Source organism: Oncorhynchus keta, chromosome 36 (assembly GCF_023373465.1).
Source record: "Oncorhynchus keta strain PuntledgeMale-10-30-2019 chromosome 36, Oket_V2, whole genome shotgun sequence".
In the NCBI taxonomy this organism is placed as follows: Eukaryota; Metazoa; Chordata; class Actinopteri; order Salmoniformes; family Salmonidae; genus Oncorhynchus; species Oncorhynchus keta.
In genome coordinates this window covers 5073298-5095318 of record NC_068456.1, presented here as the reverse complement: position 1 = coordinate 5095318, position 22021 = coordinate 5073298, and the positions used below count along the sequence as shown (strand labels likewise).

Below are 22021 nucleotides of genomic sequence, written 5' to 3'. Positions count from 1 at the left end.
AATGCCTGAATACACACACTAAAAAGGTTTTTCAGTTTATCATGTGATTATCATTATAAAGACCTTGATAGATTATCACTATGTGATGTACCAAATCCAATAAACAATTATCTCTACAATATACAGTAACTACACCATGGTGTCCAGATTATGACAAAGTCACACATCCATGGGATTTGGATGGGTGACTGTCCTAATATGGAGACCTTATAAATAATTTTAAAGCCAAGGAGTGATGACAATGAATACAATTATTTTCGATATTTATATGTGCTATGGTGATGTGATATTTGGACCAGTAAACTGGGGTGATGCTGTGGCTGTGGTTGTGTCTGTGGCTTTAACTGGGCAGGTGTTAGTGTGCACTGTGCAGCATGTGTTGTGCTAGCTAGCTGATATTATAAGTCACTGTGATTTAAGGGTCTGTGGTTGTTGCTTCAGAGGGGATAATTAGCCAATCTCAGTCTGTCATGTACATTTAGACCAAGGCAGAGGATCCATCTTCCTCACTCTCCTTCCTCCCTGTCTCTGTCCTCTCTGTGCTCCACTTCTATTGCTCATTTTCAGTTTTTCTGTGCTCCTCTCTCCTCTGTGCTTGACCCTGCCTGGCATTGTTGTGCCTCCCAAGGCAGCTGAGTATGTTTGACTAAATGTGGATTATGAAAACCATTTTTACTATTGTCCTTGTCTTTCTCATCAACATACACTGTACAATATGTGTGTTGTGATTAGATGTACAGTACCAGTCAAATGTCTGGACACACTAAGGTTTTTATTTTATTTTATTTTTTACTATTTTCTACATTGTAGAATAATAGTGAAGACATCAAAACTATGAAATAACACATGGAATCATGTAGTAGCCAAGAAAGACTTAAACAAATTCTTCAACGTAGCGACCTTTTTCCTTTATGACAGCTTTGCAAACTCTTGGCATTCTCTCAACCAGCTTCACTTGGAATGCTTTTCCATCAGTCTTGAAGGAGTTCCCACAAATGCTGACCACTTGTTAGCTGCTTTTCCTTCACTCTGTAGTCCAACTCATCCAAAACCATCTCCATTGGGTTGAGGTCAGGTGATTGTGGAGGTCAGGTCATCTGATGCAGCACTCATCACTCCTTCTTGGTCAAATAGCCCTTACACAGCCTAGATGTGTGTTTTGGGTCATTGTCCTGGTGAAAAACAAATCATAGTCCCCCTAAGTGCAAACCAGATGGGATGGCGGTTTGTTGCAGAATGCTGTGGTAGTTTTGATGTCTTCACTATTGTTCTACAATGTAGAAAATAGTAAAAATAAATAAAAGCCCTTCAATGAGTAGGTGTGTCTAAACTTTTGACTTGTACTATAGATGTAGAAGTCTGATCTAGGATTTTGTTTCCAAAAGAGGTTATTTAGGGGCAGGTGGGATTGGGGATAATGGCCTTTATCCCAACTGTACTGGGGGAGCAGCTGGGTACATTGACAAGTGGTTATTGGGAGATAACATCTACCATTGGCCAACATGCAAGGTAAGGAGTATTACAGTTTTCTCTCTTCTATTTTTTATATAATATTTCAGATTTGAACACTTTTTAGGTCAGCAAATGATAAGAAGATCAACTTAACGTAGGGAATCTAATGGCAAGCACATTGTTACAAAACAAATACAAAAAATGTTTTCACATTAGTGAAATTGTCTTTACATTAACCTGCTCCATGGGAAATGGCTTGTTAGTTCTTCTCATGTTGTGTTTTTCAGGCAATGTATCGTACTACCCAGCCCTTTGACCCAGAGGGGGTTCTGGGTACTATCAACTCCATTGTAATGGGATTCATGGGGATGCAAGTAAGCAGCCCTCAAGTTTTTGACCCAATATTTTTGTACCGTTTTTACCAGATATGTACCTCAGTCGTAACTTTTAAAAAAGGCCAAAGGTTTAAGGCCCTCTTACGCATGTGTTTTCACGATATTTCAAAACTTGAATAACAAAGGTCATGTATGGATATTTCATTCCTTTTTTCATTTGTCTTTCAATTTTTTTTATGATTTGTCCCTGCACCATAACACTAAGGTTGAATCAGTAGTCTACTAAAATGGAGGTTGTCTCAGGGACATTTTCCCGCCTCATGTCTGCACAGCTGCTCTCCGTTATTGACACAGAATGTCGTCCGAAGGTGAGGACGGAGTTTGGGGGTCTTTAGGGTGGGAGCCTTTGAAACAACTCTTGCACTTTGATGGCGACAACGTCGTGTTAAACCGTTTTCGCAGTGGGAAGTTGCCATGCGAAAGCAGCCGCATAGCGCAATTCCCTGTGGGCGGTTAGCGCTGAGCCCTTCAGTCAGCGAGTCTTAGACGACACGCCAGGTGTCCACTCCCCTCGCCTGTGTTTGCCCATGCTAATGTCCTCAGCTGAGACATATTTATCATCACCAAATTAATCAGAGAGCACCAGTGACTTACATGCCACATCTGGCACCAAAGGGATATGAGAAATATGACCGCCATACTAGAGGCACACAACAACCGCATCCACTTTATGGGCCAATTTAGTTAACCAACTACATCTAACCTGTTTAAAGGATTTTCTCCTTCAAAGTATCAGTAATGATTAAAATACCTGTATTCCTAGCCTGCTTATCAGTGTCCTTTATTTCCACAGGCGGGGAAAATTCTCATTTTTTACAGGAAAAAGGACATCAGCGTCCTCTCCCGATTCCTAGTATGGGCCATCCTCCTGGTAGGTACTGTAAAGCCTCCCACATCTGTTTAGAAATATTACTGGCATGTCTTAGTCTCTTTGTGCATTACTTTGGGATAAGTCAACACCACAGCCCACGATATATGTAATAATTTCCTTTCAAATAAAAATACCAAAGACCAAACAAGACTAAAACAAATGCCTCTCCCCTGCAGTCTATTGGTGGTTATATCTTAGTTTATAAGGGAAGCCACATGACGATGTGGCACTATAAAGAAATGTAAGTAATTTGGCGTTTCACTTTTTAGTCACTAGTTAGTCGTAACAGCTCATTAGCAGTCTGTCTGTAGTAGGTATGAGATCTCTGTGTATGTTAAAACAACACAACCATGTCTGTTTCCGGGCAGACACAAGTATCTTCTGTCCCAGGGGATAGTCTCTGTCTCTCATTGCTTGTGTGTCTCTCATTGCTTGTGTGTCTCTCATGTGTGAATTCAGAATTTACGAATCCTGGATATTAGTTACATTAAGCTCCGACATCATGGCAAAGAGCTCATGTTCTCCTCTCTGTTTACTATGCTCTGTTGAAGTGTATGGTTGTACCCTACCCTGAGATTCAATTTACATTAGCAGATCCTGGTTTTATGCGACAGTATAAACCAGTATTCCTCACTACTGGTACTCAACAACTTTTGTCCCAGTCTAACCATAATATTGTCAGCTAACATCTGATTAGAAAAATCTACCAGTCATCAAAAACCCAAATAAGCTGGATCCATTGTTTGAGTGCTGAGCTGGAACAAACGCCTCTGCACTTCGGTCCTCCAGGACCAGAAGTGAGGTACACTGGTGATATTGATGTAAAGATTAGTCATTATGAAACCATTGTAATTCTTACATACATTGACGGGTAATGTTACTGTTTTGGTGGGATAGTGCTGTGTGTGGGTGGTCTCAAAATAAGAAAGGGATACAAGCTGGCCACTATTTCTTTTGGGGGACTTTATCCCGTGGGGGAAACGGTAAGTGTTATGTGAAATGTCGACCACTCTTTTCATCTGTTTGACCCTCCACTCAAACGAGATCCCATGTAGTGATTTTACGTTTAGCCTAATCATATGGACTATGTTAATTATGTCAAGAATGAGGGGGGCAATGCATGATGCAGAGCTGGCAGAGTTACATGGCCTTGGCTGTAGTTAGAGGTTCCATGTTATAGTGGAAGGGAAGGGATCTTGAGTTCCAGGACCCGGTGACTATGGGTGGTGATGGAGAGGTTTTAGCTGGATCAGAAACCTTTTGAAGTCTCAACAAGGCAAGGAAAAACTAGGAACCAAACAGACTCCGGATGGGAATATCTTGAGGCCGCTATAAACACTGTAAAATGGAGGAGGTTATTTGCCTGGTTTTAGAGTTTTATTAAGTCTTATTATAAGTATTCAAATTAGCATAGGTTTGATTTTCCATTATATCATAAATGAATTATCCTTTGATGTAGATCATTATATTTGATTTCGTAGATTATGTTAACATGAAGCAATTATTTCGATAATTATTGAGAACAAAACAGACCCCAATTTCAGGTACAATCATACCTTTTTAAAGCAGATTGTATAATGGGATTCCGATGCACCACCCTATAAAAAGGGGAATGTATTTGTGTGTTCTGTGAAGCAGTTCAACATCATCAGAGGCCCCATCAGAGGCATTTAAATGTTATCTTCAACTCCTATGACAAATCTGTCCATTATGTTTCTTGGGTTGAATCTTATTGACTGTTATTATAGGGCGAGTAGCTTGGGGAGCCAAAATAAATTAGATCCATTTTGTACCTCCCAGAGGCGCAGGGTGATAAAGTAAGCCACCTTCATGTAAAAACATTACCGGCCAATGTTTGCTCTATTTTGATATTTCTGTCGTGCAATTGACCAGTTAGCACTAGCAGCCATAACAATATTACAATACTCTGTACTGTATGTTATTGTTATGTTGGAGGTGTCCTATAGAATAGGCAGATATATAATGTGTTGTCTTCAAAAGCTGTTTGCAGAAATAGTGGTTCAAATAAGACACTGCCAATGGCAGTTGGAAGCACAGCATCGATCTGTTTTCTCATGTAAAAGAAGCTGAGGGTGTAATGCTTGTTCTGTAGAGGTGTCTTTTCTGACTTTTTCTATGGGTATCTCTGAGACGCAAACATGCTACAAACTAAGTCATTGCGGTAAGGAATTCTTTCGAAATAATATTTAAAAAATGTAAAATTAACAAACGTACAGAAAGATCAGTGCGAAGGCCAAATTAAAGAGGAAGACCTTTTTTGAGGCTATTAAATCTTTTCAGTCTGGAAAAAAGCCCAGGGCTTGATGGCATACCAGTAGAGGTATATCAAGCCTTTTTTGAAATACTAAAAGCTCCATTGTTAGATTGTTTTAACTACTCCTATAGAAATGGTAGTCTGTCAGGTACTCAGCAGGAAGGTCTGATTTCTCTATTATTAAAATAAGACCCAGATGGTAAATATAAAGACCCAGTCTATCTCAAAAACTGGAGGCCCCTTACACTTCAATGTTGTGATGCAAAAATACTACCAAAATGCATAGCACAAGGTTTTTAGGAGGTATTGTTCATCCTGATCAGACAGGTTTTTTACATGGATAATATACAACAACTACTAGAAATAATAGAACATCATGAAACATCTAAAAAGCCAGGCCTGGTATTTATAGCAGATTTTGAAAGGGCATTTGATGAAGTAATACTGTATTTGATTTATAAATTCCTGGATTTTTTCAATTTCGGTGATTCTCTTATAAAATGGGTAAAAATAATAATGTATAGCAACCCCAGGTGCAAAATAGTAAATAACGGCTCTGAGAGTTTTGAATTGTCAAGAGGAGTTAAACAAGGGTGTCTGCTGTCACCATATCTATTCATTATGGCCATTGAAATGCTAGCTATTAAAATCAGATCCAATAACAACATTATAGGATTAGAAATCAAAAGGTGTCCATGTATGCCGATGACTCAAGTTTTATATTAAGTCCGCAAGCTAGATCACTGCAATGTCTCATTGAAGATCTAGATAACATTTCTGTACTCTGTGGACTAAAACCTAATTATGCGTGTACAATATTATGTATTGGATCTTTAAAAAAATACTACTTTTACATTACCCTGCAGTTTACCTATAAAATGGGCTGATGGTGAAGTAGACATACTTGGTATTCATATCACAAAATATATAAACAAGCTCTCCACAATGAATTTCAATAGAAAACCTATTTCGCTTTATCTGGGACGCTAAACAAAACAAAATAAAGCGTGCATATCTATATAATGAATATGAATTGGGTGGGTTGAGATTATTAAATATAAAAGCACTAAACCTCTCTCTAAAAGCTTCACTTATTCAAAAGTTTTACTTGAACCCTAAATGGTTCTCAAGTAGATTACTAAGAAAAGCCCATCCGTTGTTTAAAAATGACCTTTTTGCCTTTGTGAAGATTGCCATGTTTCATTTTCGATGAATTGAAAAGTATCTCTCAGGCATTGCAGAGCTGGCTACAATTCACCCCCCTGAAAAGATAGAACAAATATTATAACAAATATTATGGCTGATGTTTGAAAAGGGTATTTGTTCTTAAATGATATTGTAAATTGGAATGGTAGAGTTATCAGAATCGTACGGAAAGGTCTGCTCAATCCAAGAGTACAACCAATTGATTACGGCATTACCCCAAAAATGGAGGAGGCAGGTGGCTGCTGGAGGAGGTAGGGAACTGGTCTGTCTGCCCAATATAAAGGATCAACACTGGCGGATAAAAATAAAAATAGGAAAGTATACCAGTTTCATTTGAGGACCAGGATGTTGACAACTGTGCCATACAGATTGCAAAATAGTTGGGAAGAGATGTATTTATTTTTTTGTCCTGATTCCATGGTACAGGGTGTATTAGTTGATATATAAAACAACGCAAGATTCAAGACTTCGTGCTTTTCAGCTAAAATTATTAAATTGAATTCTTGCCACCAACAAAATGTTGAATATTTGGGGCATAGAATCATCGAAGCTCTGCAGATCTTGCTGTGTGTAAACAGAATCAACAGACCATTTATTTTGGTATTGCCCTCAGGTAGCCTGTTTCTGGTCTCAGGTTCAGGAATGGCTGAAAATGCATCGCATTGATCTAAAATTGACCCAAGAAATAGTACTGTTAGGAGATCTGGAGAGACCAGGTCAGTCAATTATTAATATACTAATACTCTTAGTAAAAGTATTTCTCTTCAACACGCAATCTGTAGATTCTATTAGATTAGATAGATTGAAATAGTACATTAAACATCACAGCATAGTTGAAAGATATTTGTTGCATAGAAATCCGAAGAGGGTGGCCAGCAGAGATAGGTGGGATGGGCTGAGGGAAGCGGAGGGTCGGGATGTGGAATTGGAGACTAGTTGGAGTGGACTTCCTGTGCGGGAGATAGAATAATGTTTTTTTGCATTGTTGTTTGCTGTTTTCTTCGGTCTTTTTTCTCTTTAGTTCATTCTCTTGGTTGTTGGTGCATTGGGGAGTTCTTGGGGGTGGAGAATGGAATTAATAGTATTTTTATTTTTATTCTTGGGGGGCTGTGGGAGGGGTCTTGAATGGTTGAGGGACAGCTATTGGGGAACTGTGGGGGGATCTTGGACGGTTCGGGTTCATGTGTTTTGGCCTGGTGGTAGATCTGTCAACGTGCCCTTCAGCAGGGAATTGACCCTGGATGCTTCTGTGTGTCACTCTGAATGGGAATCTGTTGGATGACTGGTATGATTTAGTTGTTGAGCGGTTTCACTGCAAGTATATTATACGTTTTGGATATTCAATTAAAAATGTCAAATTAAATAAAAAGTAATTGCATTTTGGTTTTGGGCTGATGATTCACTTTTTATTGGAATTCTAGCCCATTTTACATCCAGTCACATGGAACAGTGTTACGTGTCTTTCCCCACATGGATGGTGAAAAGAGTCCGACTGATTGACCAGCTCTTATTATTGACTTGTCTGATAAGATGTGACCTTCTAGGAGAGGTAAAGATGTACTTCAGCAGCTTCTTGTATCAGAAATATGCTATTGACATTGGTAGTTAGCCCTTCCTGGTAAGGAGCTAATTGATACAGCCAGCCAACAACAGATACTCAAAGACCAGAGGCAGTTTTCTACACAGAATTCACTTCAGGCAGACCAGGGACAGTATTATACACAGATAACACAGTTGGCGGGCGAAACATTACATTTTAACCTTAAAGTGAAATAAACTCCTGTGTTTTTCTTTTTTGAGCGAGTATTTTGCTTATTCTTTCTGATACACAGATTCAGCTACAGACAGACAGTTCACCGCTAGGAGGGACAGATGAGATGTTTCAATAGTGTTGTTGTGGCATGAATTCTCTGTCTGACTGAGGGTGCCTTGATATTCCGGGGCGGCCGTGCTTCCTCATTCCAATAAATAGCAGCCGGAGTTAATTCAAGCTCAACGATCAGGGCTGGGGAGTGAGAGATTGAAATTGAGCGATTGCCCCACATACCAGCCCACATTCTGCCTGCCTGCATAGCCTGGAGACTCAATCTAGCCACAGCCAGACTATTTCCACCCCATCGATTCTGTCATCTATACAAATGATGGATATCCACCTAACAAGCATGTTTAGGTTCGGATCTACAGGGTTTCTTAAAGGAGTGCACAAGCACAACAACAAAAAATGAAATAAAGCTTAATTATTAATATAGGTAAATATGTATATGATGCAATAAAGGTGTTTATTGATATTTGATCTGCATATTTGTTTATAAGAATTGGTAGACAGAGGCATTATTCTTCTAGGCTACAAATGCTTTACCCTGAAACCCAGTACGAGCTGGGAGAGATCCCGCTATGGTAGAGGTGGATTTGAAGCGGTTGGTTTGCAGTTCATTCGTGAGGAACCTTGTTGATCTGAGGCTCAGATAACCAGTTAATCTGACTGACTCGCTTGACTCTGTTGGCCCATGTTTTAGCAGACCCAATACTGCTGGCTTTATCGCCTGCATCGATTTGAAATCTGTTTCATTTCCACCCTCAGGGAAACTCAGCAGCCGTCCTTTCTAAGTGCACGCGAGACGAAGGATTTATACCTGTCAATAAAAACCTTTGGTAAGTGAATCCTGACCCTCTAAATCCAGTCACTTTTCCTTACAAAAGAAAGGATGAGTTTCCAGCAGGCACAAATCAAGGCCTGCTCAAACACGCGTTTACTTACCTCTAACGACAGATACGGCTGTAACTAATCACCCCGGCTGTCAGAGAGTGTGAGGCAAGCCGGGCGATACATCCTCCGACAAGATCACTCTTCTTTACAGCCAGGAAGAAAACAGGCTGTTTTATACTCCCTCCCTACCCCCCATCTTGGCAGGAAAACTGTCCCCTGGCCAGCTCTCTGTAAAAGGTTCTACCTGGAAACACAAAGGGTTTTCCTACAAGGAGAGCTGATGGACCCTTTATGGTTCTAGATAGCCCCTCCCTTTCTAAAAGTGTAGAGGGACAATATGGAGTTCAGGGGACAATATTAGCATGACATTTACACACAACTCACACAGCGCTCACTGTATTCCCACAGAGTATAAAAAGTAGGTGAATTCAATGTCTAGACTTTCCCATCGGATGCACAACTATTTGATGAACATTTCGATCACGGTAATGATTTTGCGTGAAATGTAGTATGATTACAGCCATATCTGTTGCAGCTGACGTGTTTCTTCCACGCTCACCCTGCATGTAATATGAATGTGAATGAGTTTAATGTCATGTCAGACAGACTACCGTTTCATCTATGATATGTAAGCAAGAATCTCCCATGATTCTCCCACACGAGCTTCTTCTCTATAGCCAAGATCGTCCTTAGCCATTATACCTGCCCTGGTTTTATAGGCAGTCCATCAGGCTCAGGTTTTTGAGCTGTTGAGTATGAGTCCCTACCCGGAATGTCTGAAAGAAATTAACTCCCGGCCGTAGTCTTTTTTTGACCCTCCTTCAGATGAGATAAAAGATGCCTGCTGCTGCAATGATCTGGGAGGTGGCCGTTTTACATTAGATCGAAACATTCTTGCACTTTGGAACAGACGGGGACGTGACTCGCTGGCATGGCTCCATGGGTCGCGAGCCAAGGATCCAGCAACTGACGCTAATGCATCGTACTAGCCTACCATACTGTACTATACTGTAGCTTAGCATCAGCAGCCAAATCTATTCCACATTTATATGGCTACGCTTTGTACTGGTCATCCAAACTCTTAATCACAAGTGCCAAGCTTCCCCATGGAAAAGTGTGCACGCAGTGCACTCCTCATACAGGTGTAAAAAACAGTACAGTGCGTACATAACAGAGTGCATTTTATTTCAAGAGAAGCCAAGAATTAGAATGACTATCTATTTGTGCACTATGCAGCATACAGTAGATAGAGTCAAGTGCAACTTTTACAGCTGTATAGCTTGTACAATAAAGTGTATATGTGTTGTGTGTTCAAATACTGTAGGTCTCTGTCGTATATCACCTGTATGGGCTGCTTCTCTTTCCTCCTGCTGGGAGTCATGTATTTCGTCATGGACATTAAGGGCTGGTGGGGCGGCCAACCCTTCATTTACCCAGGTAAGTACACAAGGAAGATGGCACAGGGGTACATTGCTAAGACATCAAGGAACAAGGCAATGTGTTACAATCCAGCGGGCAAAACTGGTCAAAACCGGTTGAAATGATGTCACCATAATGATGTAATTTCAAGCAGTTTGTGATGATGTCATTTCAACCTGTTTTTCGCGCTGGGAATGAATGACAACTTTCCTAATGGGAATAAGTTGCTGAAAGGCTCCCTGATTCATGCAAGCACTTTTGATAACCATGCCTTTGTTTTTGGATACCTTGACTTCCTGTCTCTGTGGTGGTCTGCAGGGATGAATTCCATCTTTGTGTACGTGGGCCACTCTCTCCTGGGGTCCTACTTCCCCTTCAGCTGGGAGATGCGCTTTGTGGACAGCCACTGGGAGAAGCTGTTCCAGAGCCTGTGGGCCACCTCTCTCTGGGTCCTCATCGCTTTCCTGCTATACAGGAAGAAGTTCTTTCTCAAAGTCTAATAACTCCTTTCATTCAGTGTTTGCTTTCATTCTGAGCCATTGTTGTGGGAATTATTGCAAATGCTTGTCTTCATTGTTTTACTGTAAAGTGTGTTGTGATTTTAAATGCACTTTAAATACAGTTTGTTTTGATCTGATGTGAAAGTGTATGTGGATAATTCTGTTATCTATGTAATTAATTCAAATCTGTACAGTGGTATGTGGTAGACCTAACCACACTACACTCTTAGAATTAGTAGTATTAGTAGTAAATTTAGGAACCATGGAGATCCTCAAAGACACTGACAGTTGTGTAGCTTCAATGAAGCTAACAGAGGTGTATGAGTTCCTCAAGAGCCTATGCAAATCCCAAAATTGGAATAGTTAACACTTTGTTACTATATGTAATCAGCAGTGTTAATATTATATGAATAAATAGTCAAGGAAATGTTAAATTTGCAGTTTACAAACTTAACATGATGAACAGGAATTACATTTACACTAACGGGTGGCCAAAAATAACTATCTGAAAGCCACACCTCCAATCTGATAGACTGGCACCTCTACAATATATTTTTTTAAAGGTTCAAAATCTAACTCCTCCCATCACAAAATGCTTCCATGTTGAACCTTTACACAGGGGTTCATTGAAGACCATTTTCAGAGGGGTTCCTCAAGGACCCTTTTTGAACTGGAATGGTTCTGCCGGTGTTGGAACCCAAAAGTTTCTTCCAGGCACCTTTACTTCTAAGAGTGTAAAGTATCTTCCTGATAATGGTATGGAATCTGGTCTATTTTACAGCTCAATTACTAGAAAGGGGAACTGTAACATCTCAGGATTTTTAACTTGATATCAGTTCTGTTGTGCACTGAATAGAGTGATTCAATCAAATATACTGAGGTGGTACTCAACAACTTAGAGCCAGCGATTCCCCTACACCAGGGTAGCCATTATGAGTCTGTTGCCATGGCCACTCCACCTCTCTTAGGCAGAGAGTGTGTGTGTGCCATCTGCTCTCCGAGTGACAGTTTAATGTGGGTCAAGATGGACAGCTTACTAAGGAGTGTCATTAATAACATCACCTCTTGCACTCATACAAATACAAAATCAGGGAAATAACACCACTCAATTCGCCCACTCAATTCGCCCACAGTATATATATATATTTTTAAATCTATTCGTATTTCAAAAAACTTCTGGAAAGTTCTTGGTTGTGGAGTTATATCAGTTGGCCTTGCACGAGCAAAAAAAAGCTTAGTTAAGAACTAGGCCTAGATTGTTCCAAGCACTCAGCTATACTTGTATTGTAAGGGTCGGTTAGCTAAATAGAATTTGATTGATTGATTGACGTTGTCTTGTGAGATTGCCATGTTCCATATCTGCATTGCTGAGATACAAAAGGGATGTTAAGATTTAACTTAATTCCTGAGAGGACTGCTCTGAGTCAGCTCTGGGTAATTGCACTCTAAAAAAAAACATTATTTCACTATGTACGGTTTTATAAATGAACATGAAAAAGTGCTAAAATGGTTTAATAAACATCATTTCATCATTTGCATGTTGAATAGCTGTTCATTTTCATTCTGTCTGGTAGCCCTTTCCTGCAGTCAAATGACCAAATCTCACTCTAGTGGCCTCATAGGTGGAATGTTATAATTTGTTACATAATTATATAATCATAAATTATATTTCAGTCTTCTGTGATGTATATAAAGTGTTGCAAACTCAAAATGTAATACATTTCAACTCTATATCTGATATGGTACATATTTTTTTGAAGCCCATAACCATATGTGTGAGGTGTATACTTTTGTTTCAAAGTAGATTTGTTTAAGACTACCAAGAAACACTCTGTGACCCTGATTTAGCCCACTGCAGTAAATAAAATTGGTTGTAGTACTGAGTGTGTATGGTCTACAAAGATTCATTTAATCTTGTAATGAAGTAATGCAGTATTTTCCATCTGTGGGTAGTTGTGTAATCTTTTTAATAGCAGGTATGATTTGGTGTAACATGGCGTGGTGGTTTTGGTAATTGGTTGTTGGTTGTTAGTTCATATCACAGGAGGAGCATCTAGCCTTCTTGAGCAAAGCACAAGACTGTAATTGCCTCGCAAAACGCACTGCCTAGTGTGTAGTTGTAGAAATGCTTAACATTTCAACATATTGTGTGCATTCCCCACACAATAATTAACAAATAAATACATTAGTTAGTGAGTCGGTGAATTAATGGATGGATGGATGGCTGGATGGAAATCACAACAATATAAAAGTTCAGTATTTCAAAGTCGATTTGTAAAAATGTCACAATCTCCAAAGGCACATGCCTTTCTATGAATCTAAACTGATGCCATGCTCACTGTAGGTTGACGTTTATTGTCATGAATCTTGCCCTAGAGACAGAACTTAGCGATTTCCGCTGTCATAAATTCCATGAAAACAAAAATGAGCATTTTGGTCTTCATTTAAGGTTCGGGATTAGGGTTTGCAGTGTGGCTACGATTGACTTTTGATTTATGACTTTGTGGCTGTGCCAGCAAGGGACTACCCTGAAGAGCTGCCTCCAGGGCAAGATTCATGAAAATAGATGTCAACCTGCATACTAACTCTCCAGAAAGTAAAATCTCTGATAATGTTGTGGTTCAACATGCCATGAGATTGCTGATGCATTTTCTTCTCACAATATGAATTCACATTGACCATGCAGTACCAGTCAAACGTTTGGAAACAACTACTCTTTTGTGCGTTTTTTCTTTATTTGTACTATTTTCTACATTGCAGAATAATAGACAAAACATCAAAACTATGAAATTACACATATGGAATCATTTAGAAACCAAAAAAGTGTTAAACAAATAAAAATATATGTTATATTTGAGATCCTTCAAAGTAGCCACCCTTTGCCTTGAAGACAGCTTTGCACACTATTGTTATTCTCTCAACCAGCTTCATGAGGTAGTCACCTGGAATGTGTTTCAATTAACAGGAATGCCTTGTTAAGAGTTCAGTTGTGGATTTTCTTTCCTTCTCAATGCATTTTAACAAATCAGTTGTGTTGTGACAAGGGGGGTACAGAAAATAGCCCTATTTGGTAAAAGTACAGCTCAAATAAGCAGAGAGAAATGACAGTCCATCATGACTTTATACCATGAAGGTCAGTCATTCCGGAACTTTTCAGAGGTTTCTTTAAGTGCAGCCGCAAAAACCGCCTTACCTTACCAGAGTTACCTGTGCTGCAGAGGATAAGTTCATTAGAGTTAACTGCAACGCAGATTGCAGCCCAAATAAATGCTTCACAGAGTTCAAGTAAGAGACACATCTCAACATCAACTGTTCAGAGGAGACTGCGTGAATCAGGCCTTCTTTTTTAAATTATTATTTAACCTTTATTTAACTAGGCAAATCAGTTAAGAACAAATTCTTATTTACAATGACGGCCTACCCTGGCCAACAGTGCGCTGCCCTTTGGGACTCCCAATCACAGCTGGATGTGATTTAGCCTAGTTTCAAACCAGGGACTGCAGTGGCACCTCTTGCACTGAGATGTAGTGCCTTAGACCGCTGCACCACTTGGTAACCAAATGGTTGAATTGCTGCAAAGAAACCACTGCTAAAGTACACCAATAAGAAGAAGACACTTGCTTGGGACAAGAAACACGAGCAATGGACATTAGACCGATGGAAATCTGTCCTTTGGTCTGATGAGTCCAAATTTGAGATTTTTGGTTCCGACCGCCGTGACTTTGTGAGACGTGATGTGGGTGAACAGATGATCTCGGCATGTGTGGCTCCCACCGTGAAGCGTGGAGTAGGAGGTGTGATGTTGTGGGGCTGCTTTGCTGGTGAAACTGTCTGTGATTTGTTTAGAATTCAAGGCACACTTAACCAGCATGGATAACACAGCATTCTGCATCGATACGACATCCCATCTGGTTTGCGCTTAGTGGGACTGATTTGTTTTTCAACAGGACAATGACCCAACACACCTACAGGCTGTGTAAGGGCTATTTGATCAAGAAGGAGAGTGATGGAGTGCTCCATCAGATGACCTGGCATCCACAATCACCTGACCTCAACCCAGTTGAGATGGTTTGGGATGAGTTGGACTGCAGAGTGAAGGAAAAGCAGACAACAAGTGCATATGTGGGAACTCCCACAAGACTGTTGGAAAAGCATTCCAGGTGAAGCTGGTTGAGAGAATGCCAAGATTGTGCAAAGCTGTCATCAAGGCAAAAGTTGGCTACTTTGAAGAATCTTTGAAGAATCTCAAATATAAAATATATTTTGATGTAACACTTTTTTTGGTTACTACATAATTCCATATGTGTTATTTCATAGTTGATGGCTTCACTTTTATTCTACAATGTAGAAAATATTAAAAATAACGAATGAATGATTAGGTGTGTCCAAACTTTTGACTGGTACTGTGTATCTCAGGATACTTATAGTCTGACGTATGATAACTTTAGAAATACGTTCTATAGGAAATGAGCTACATTCACATTTTTTATTAGGGAAAGGGGGATACCTAGACATTTACACAATATAATGCATTCAACTGAAATGTGTCAACCTCATTTAATGCAATTCCTGTGAATCAGAGAGGTGCAGAGGGCTGCCTTAATCGACATCCATGGGCGCCCCGGGAACAGTGGGTTAACTGCCTTGCTCAGGGGGAGATCAACAAATGTTTACATTGTCAGCTCAGGGATTCGATCCAGCAACCTTTTGGTTACTGGCCCTAAACTCCTACCCGCCAGGCTACCATTAGACCTACATAATCTGATACAGTAATATGACCTTTTCTAGTAATTATAGTTCTAAAGTCATGTTAATGTTTCATAAATGAGTTATTAGCCATTCATATAATGTGTAGCCAATTAATATACACTGAGTGTACAGAACATTAAGAACACCTTCCTAATATTGAGTTGCACCCCCCTCCCCCTTTTTCCCTCAGAAAAGACTCAATTTGCCGGAGCATGGACTCTTCAAGGTGTCGAAAGCGTTCCACAGGGATGCTGGCCCATGTCGAATCCAATGATTCCCACAGTTGTGTCAAGTTGGCTGGATGTCCTTTGGATGGTGTACCATTCTTGATATGCACAGGAAACTGATAAGAGTGAAAACCCCATTATCATTACAGTTCTTGACACAAACCAGTGTGCCTGGTACATAGGCAACAAGGGTAGGCAACAGCATCTCCTCCCCGCTGATCCTCAACACGGGGGCCCCACAAGGGTGCGTTCTGAGCCCTCTCCTGTACTCCCTGTTCATTACATTTACATTTAAGTCATTTAGCAGACACTCTTATCCAGAGCGACTTACAAATTGGTGCATTCACCTTATGACATCCAGTGGAACAGCCACTTTACAATAGTGCATCTAAATCTTTTAAGGGGGGGGGGGGTGAGAAGGATTACTTTATCCTATCCTAGGTATTCCTTAAAGAGGTGGGGTTTCAGGTGTCTCCGGAAGGTGGTGATTGACTCCGCTGTCCTGGCGTCGTGAGGGAGTTTGTTCCACCATTGGGGGGCCAGAGCAGCGAACAGTTTTGACTGGGCTGAGCGGGAACTGTACTTCCTCAGTGGTAGGGAGGCGAGCAGGCCAGAGGTGGATGAACGCAGTGCCCTTGTTTGGGTGTAGGGCCTGATCAGAGCCTGGAGGTACTGAGGTGCCGTTCCCCTCACAGCTCCGTAGGCAAGCACCATGGTCTTGTAGCGGATGCGAGCTTCAACTGGAAGCAAGTGGAGAGAGCGGAGGAGCGGGGTGATGTGAGAGAACTTGGGAAGGTTGAACACCAGACGGGCCGCGGCGTTCTGGATGAGTTGTAGGGGTTTAATGGCACAGGCAGGGAGCCCAGCCAACAGCGAGTTGCAGTAATCCAGACGGGAGATGACAAGTGCCTGGATTAGGACCTGCGCCGCTTCCTGTGTGAGGCAGGGTCGTACTCTGCGGATGTTGTAGAGCATGAACCTACAGGAACGGGCCACCGCCTTGATGTTAGTTGAGAACGACAGGGTGTTGTCCAGGATCACGCCAAGGTTCTTAGCACTCTGGGAGGAGGACACAATGGAGTTGTCAACCGTGATGGCGAGATCATGGAACGGGCAGTCCTTCCCCGGGAGGAAGAGCAGCTCCGTCTTGCCGAGGTTCAGCTTGAGGTGGTGATCCGTCATCCACACTGATATGTCTGCCAGACATGCAGAGATGCGATTCGCCACCTGGTCATCAGAAGGGGGAAAGGAGAAGATTAATTGTGTGTCGTCTGCATAGCAATGATAGGAGAGACCATGTGAGGTTATGACAGAGCCAAGTGACTTGGTGTATAGCGAGAATAGGAGAGGGCCTAGAACAGAGCCCTGGGGGACACCAGTGGTGAGAGCGCGTAGTGAGGAGACAGATTCTCGCCACGCCACCTGGTAGGAGCGACCTGTCAGGTAGGACGCAATCCAAGCGTGGGCCGCGCCGGAGATGCCCAACTCGGAGAGGGTGGAGAGGAGGATCTGATGGTTCACAGTATCGAAGGCAGCTGATAGGTCTAGAAGGATGAGAGCAGAGGAGAGAGAGTTAGCTTTAGCAGTGCGGAGCGCCTCCGTGATACAGAGAAGAGCAGTCTCAGTTGAATGACTAGTCTTGAAACCTGACTGATTTGGATCAAGAAGGTCATTCTGAGAGAGATAGCGGGAGAGCTGGCCAAGGACGGCACGTTCAAGAGTTTTGGAGAGAAAAGAAAGAAGGGATACTGGTCTGTAGTTGTTGATACTGTTCACCCACGACTGCGTGGCCACGCACGCCTCCAACTCAATCATCAAGTTTGCGGACGACACAACAGTGGTAGGCTTGATTACCAACAACGACGAGACGGCCTACAGGGAGGAGGTGAGGGCCCTCGGAGTGTGGTGTCAGGAAAATAACCTCACACTCAACGTCAACAAAACTAAGGAGATGATTGTGGACTTCAGGAAACAGCAGAGGGAACACCCCCCTTAGCAAGTTTTAAGTTGCTCGGCATACACATCATAGACAAACTGAATTGGTCCACTCACACTGACAGCGTCGTGAAGAAGGCGCAGCAGCGCCTCTTCAACCTCAGGAGGCTGAAGAAATTCGGCTTGTCACCAAAAGCACTCACAAACTTCTACAGATGCACAATCGAGAGCATCCTGGCGGGCTGTATCACCGGCTGGTACGGCAACTGCTCCGCCCTCAACCGTAAGGCTCTCCAGAGGGTAGTGAGGTCTGCACTACACATCACCGGGGGCAAACTACCTGCCCTCCAGGACACCTACACCACCCGATGTTACAGGAAGGCCATAAAGATCATCAAGGACATCAACCACCCGAACCACTGCCTGTTCACCCCGCTATCATCCAGAAGGCGAGGTCAGTACAGGTGCATCAAAGCTGGGACCGAGAGACTGAAAAACAGCTTCTATCTCAAGGCCATCAGACTGTTAAACAGCCACCACTAACATTGAGTGGCTGCTGCCAACACACTGTCATTGACACTGACCCAACTCCAGCCACTTTAATAATGGGAATTGATGGGAAATGATGTAAATATATCACTAGCCACTTTAAACAATGCTACCTTATATAATGTTACTTACCCTACATTATTCATCTCATATGCATACGTATATACTGTACTCTACATCATCGACTGCATCCTTATGTAATACATGTATCACTAGCCACTTTAACTATGCCACTTTGTCTACATACTCATCTCATATGTATATACTGTACTCGATACCATCTACTGTATGCTGCTCTGTACCATCACTCATTCATATATCCTTATGTACATATTCTTTATCCCCTTACACTGTGTATAAGACAGTAGTTTTGGAATTGTTAGTTAGATTACTTGTTGGTTATCACTGCATTGTCGGAACTAGAAGCACAAGCATTTCGCTACACTCGCATTAACATCTGCTAACCATGTGTATGTGACAAATAAGATTTGATTTGATTTGATTTGATACTACCAATCTTCCGTCTTGCCTCTGAATGGCACACATACTCAATTGTCCCAAAGCTTAAAAATCCTTATTTAACCTTTCTCCTCCCCTATTGGGAAATGAATGGTGGAAAAAACAATTGGAAGCGTTTCCTTGTTTGACCGCTAGGTTTTTATGATTGAAGTGATTGTTGTGTGATTGGCTGGTAGGCTGCCCTGGGGGCAGAGTAATCCATTACTCCACAGAAACCAAGACAATCAGCCAGCCTGAGAGTAATCCCAGACGAGACACAAAGTCTTCAACATCAGAGAACACTCCCCAGACTGAGGGTAACAAGGGCCCGCTCTCATTATAAGCCTTGGCCAGGGTTGGAGCTACACGGAGCACAGCTTAAACAGAGCGCAGCTCCCACTCACAAGCTTGGACACTTGTTAACAGCAGCCAGACAGTTGTCCGTTTAACTCTGTATATTAGCCTACTTCATGTTAGGGGTTCGATTCCCACTGGGGACCCGTACAACAAAAGTAGGACAATGTATGCATTCACTTTTGTCATTTGTTCTGGTTTAAGAGCGTCTGCTAACTGACTGTAAATGTAAATAAAGATCCTCATAATATATGCCATTTAGCAGACACTTTTATCCAAAGCGACTTGCATACATTCTACATATGGGTGGTCCTGGGGATCGAACCCACTACCCTGGCGTTACAAGCGCCGTGCTCTACCAACTGAGCTACAGATGACCGGTCACCTGTTCACAAGTTATACATGGCATAACATACCTCATATGAAATATCCTTGAAACAATGCGAGTCTTCTGTATCAGAGCCCCCAGTGGAATGGATACATCAGTGAAGGACTAGGTGCCCTGGTACGGCATCTATAGCTTAACCTTGCCACCCACGCATTGGCAGAAGTTCAGTAAGTGTGCACACTCACAGAGCTGACTTGTTATCAATCTATCATATCACTGACAAACAGATGGTTTGAGATGTTTGCAGTCTGAGTTTCAAGGTCTTTTAGGGGCCTGTGATCAGCTCGGTTATCAAATTAAAATCAAAATGTATTTGTCACATGCGCCGACTACGACAGGTGTAGTAGACCTTACAGTGAAATGCTTACTTAAAAGCCAACAATGCAGTTTTAAGAATAATACGCCTAAATAAAAAAATATATAAGTAAAAAAAAAAAAAAATACAATTTAAAGAGCAGCAGTAAAATAACAATAGCGAGGCTATATACCGGTACAGAGTCAATGTGCGGGGGCACCGGTTAGTCTTGGCCATAGACCTATCAAGACCTGTATTCTACCATTAAGTCACCTAAAAGTAAGGTCTAATAATGTCCAATAATCCTAGACATATGACATAAGCATATTTGGAAAATTAACTTCACAAATAGGAGGCATGAGGTAAGAAGTAAAAAGCACAGCACTTTTGAGATGTTTTTCATTAGCACTAATAGGAAAATGAGTGTGGGGGGGTGTTAATGATTTGACATTCTGTGATATATATATATATATATATATATTTGTTTTGTGTGGGGAGATGCTATCTCGTACAGTGTGCTGCTCCGGCTGGACTGAAAAAATACATCGCTGAATATTAGCTTGATTTAAACCTCCCCCTGCACTGCTCGCTACAGACGATCAAGCAGCAAAAGCTGCAGAGACCAGCCCAATGGGACAGGCACTCCGTCAATGTACTTCATTGTTTGCCCGGAGGAGCTGTGTGCGGGAAAACTAGTACATTACTCTTGCTTACGTTTTTATCCATAGGTTCTCTACGGTTCTTTTATACCAGTGGTCTCTACACGTGATTCTTGATTATTCATCCTGCAACTTTCACTTATGATTCGCGATTATGGGGCAAACGTGTGGTTTCTCTCTGGGAAACATCGTTTTGGTCCTCCTGCTGTTGTGTAAAGGTAAGGGTCAGCCTCAATTAGCCTCTATCGCATCTCATGGTTTTCTGGGAATTGAGTTTAAATCTATCTAAATACGCGTGCGTTTATCTGAATGAACAACATAGCCTAGTTTGCATGTAGCAAGCATGTAGTTTACCTTTGTTATTATTCAAATTCGTTTCACCGTACAGAATAGGTGGATTTGACTTAATTTCAGATGAAATCAGATGGAAATATACGTAGTCAAACGAAACGCTAATGTCGCTGTGTGATTTATGAAGGGCCGTGCATAAACGTGCGTAAAGCTTGTTCGTGGCTGAACGTTTTAACTTAGCTTAGTTATAGTGACTTAAACAAGCATGTTCATTTAGCTTAGTTATAGTGACTTAAACAAACATGTCCTAGTTGGAGTGTAGCCAATCATTGTTTGTCCTCTCGTCAGCATCAATTCTCAGGGCATCTTGTTCATAGTTCATAGTCAAGATGATATACAGAGATTGATGTGCCTAATGTCAATTCGAATAAATGTTCACGAAATGTCAAATCTCAATTCCAAATATCTTGCTTCTTATGCAAGCAAATACAGTATGTTCGTTCCTAACACATTACTAAGACGTGAAATCCCATGACTCAACATTCACGGCAAATTCAATGGCATATGTATAGTCTAAAATGGACTAAAACGCGTATGCCATTTGATTCGTTTGGGGATTTGAATGGGATTCAGAGAGTATTTATAACAGTAACATGTTATAAGACAACAGGCATGCTGCTGGCATATAGTATAAATACATTGTCCTTTCCGTTCGTGATATGCATGGCATGGCACATGGCCTCCGTGAGTAAAATGCATACAGCTATATACCATAATATTATAATCCCATTCACAATCCCACTGCCCAACTGTACTAACACTCTACCCCCAACCAGACTATATTTATAGTCTAACTCATGGCTCAAGAGTTTGTCAATCGCAGTGTGTGGCCTGAGCTCTAAAGCAGAAAGGTTGTTCAACTATAGACCATTGTGTATAAGTATTGATAGAATAACTAATATATTTATCCAAATTTAGAGCACATATAAACTGTTCATATAAAAGTCAGTTTAGCATTTTTTTCTTTTTAAGTGTAATTATAGTAAGGCTACTTTGAATTGAGGGAGGGGAAAAAAACATCAGCCTATATAGCTAGACCTATTTCATTCACTTTTGAGAGTATGGAATTAATGTGTTACGTAATCACCCATGGGAGAGTTTGTAAAAAATGATTAAGTACTTCAGTTGTCATAGTTGTGTAAATGTTCTTTGGTTATTTTTCACAGTGGCAGCAGTTGGCATTTAGTAATG

The 22021-nt window shown here is 41.2% G+C and overlaps 2 protein-coding genes across 3 annotated transcripts in view; both read left to right on the top strand.

The window, feature by feature from the left end:
* si:dkey-192p21.6 (uncharacterized protein LOC565246 homolog) overlaps window positions 1-12709 on the top strand; it is a 43908-nt gene extending 31199 nt beyond the window's left edge. For both annotated transcript variants that reach the window (XM_052498368.1, XM_035753937.2), the window contains 6 exons: window positions 1386-1509; window positions 1740-1826; window positions 2641-2718; window positions 8781-8851; window positions 10231-10343; window positions 10644-12709. In XM_052498368.1, the coding sequence (XP_052354328.1) occupies window positions 1386-1509; window positions 1740-1826; window positions 2641-2718; window positions 8781-8851; window positions 10231-10343; window positions 10644-10825 (655 nt within the window). In that variant the 3' untranslated portion in view covers window positions 10826-12709. The remainder of the gene's footprint in view (window positions 1-1385; window positions 1510-1739; window positions 1827-2640; window positions 2719-8780; window positions 8852-10230; window positions 10344-10643) is intronic.
* A 7690-nt stretch (window positions 12710-20399) lies between these two features.
* LOC118369505 (proto-oncogene tyrosine-protein kinase receptor Ret) overlaps window positions 20400-22021 on the top strand; it is a 30598-nt gene continuing 28976 nt past the window's right edge. Inside the window, exon 1 of the mRNA XM_035753936.2 lies at window positions 20400-20697. Within this exon, the coding sequence (XP_035609829.2) occupies window positions 20634-20697 (64 nt within the window). The 5' untranslated portion in view covers window positions 20400-20633. The remainder of the gene's footprint in view (window positions 20698-22021) is intronic.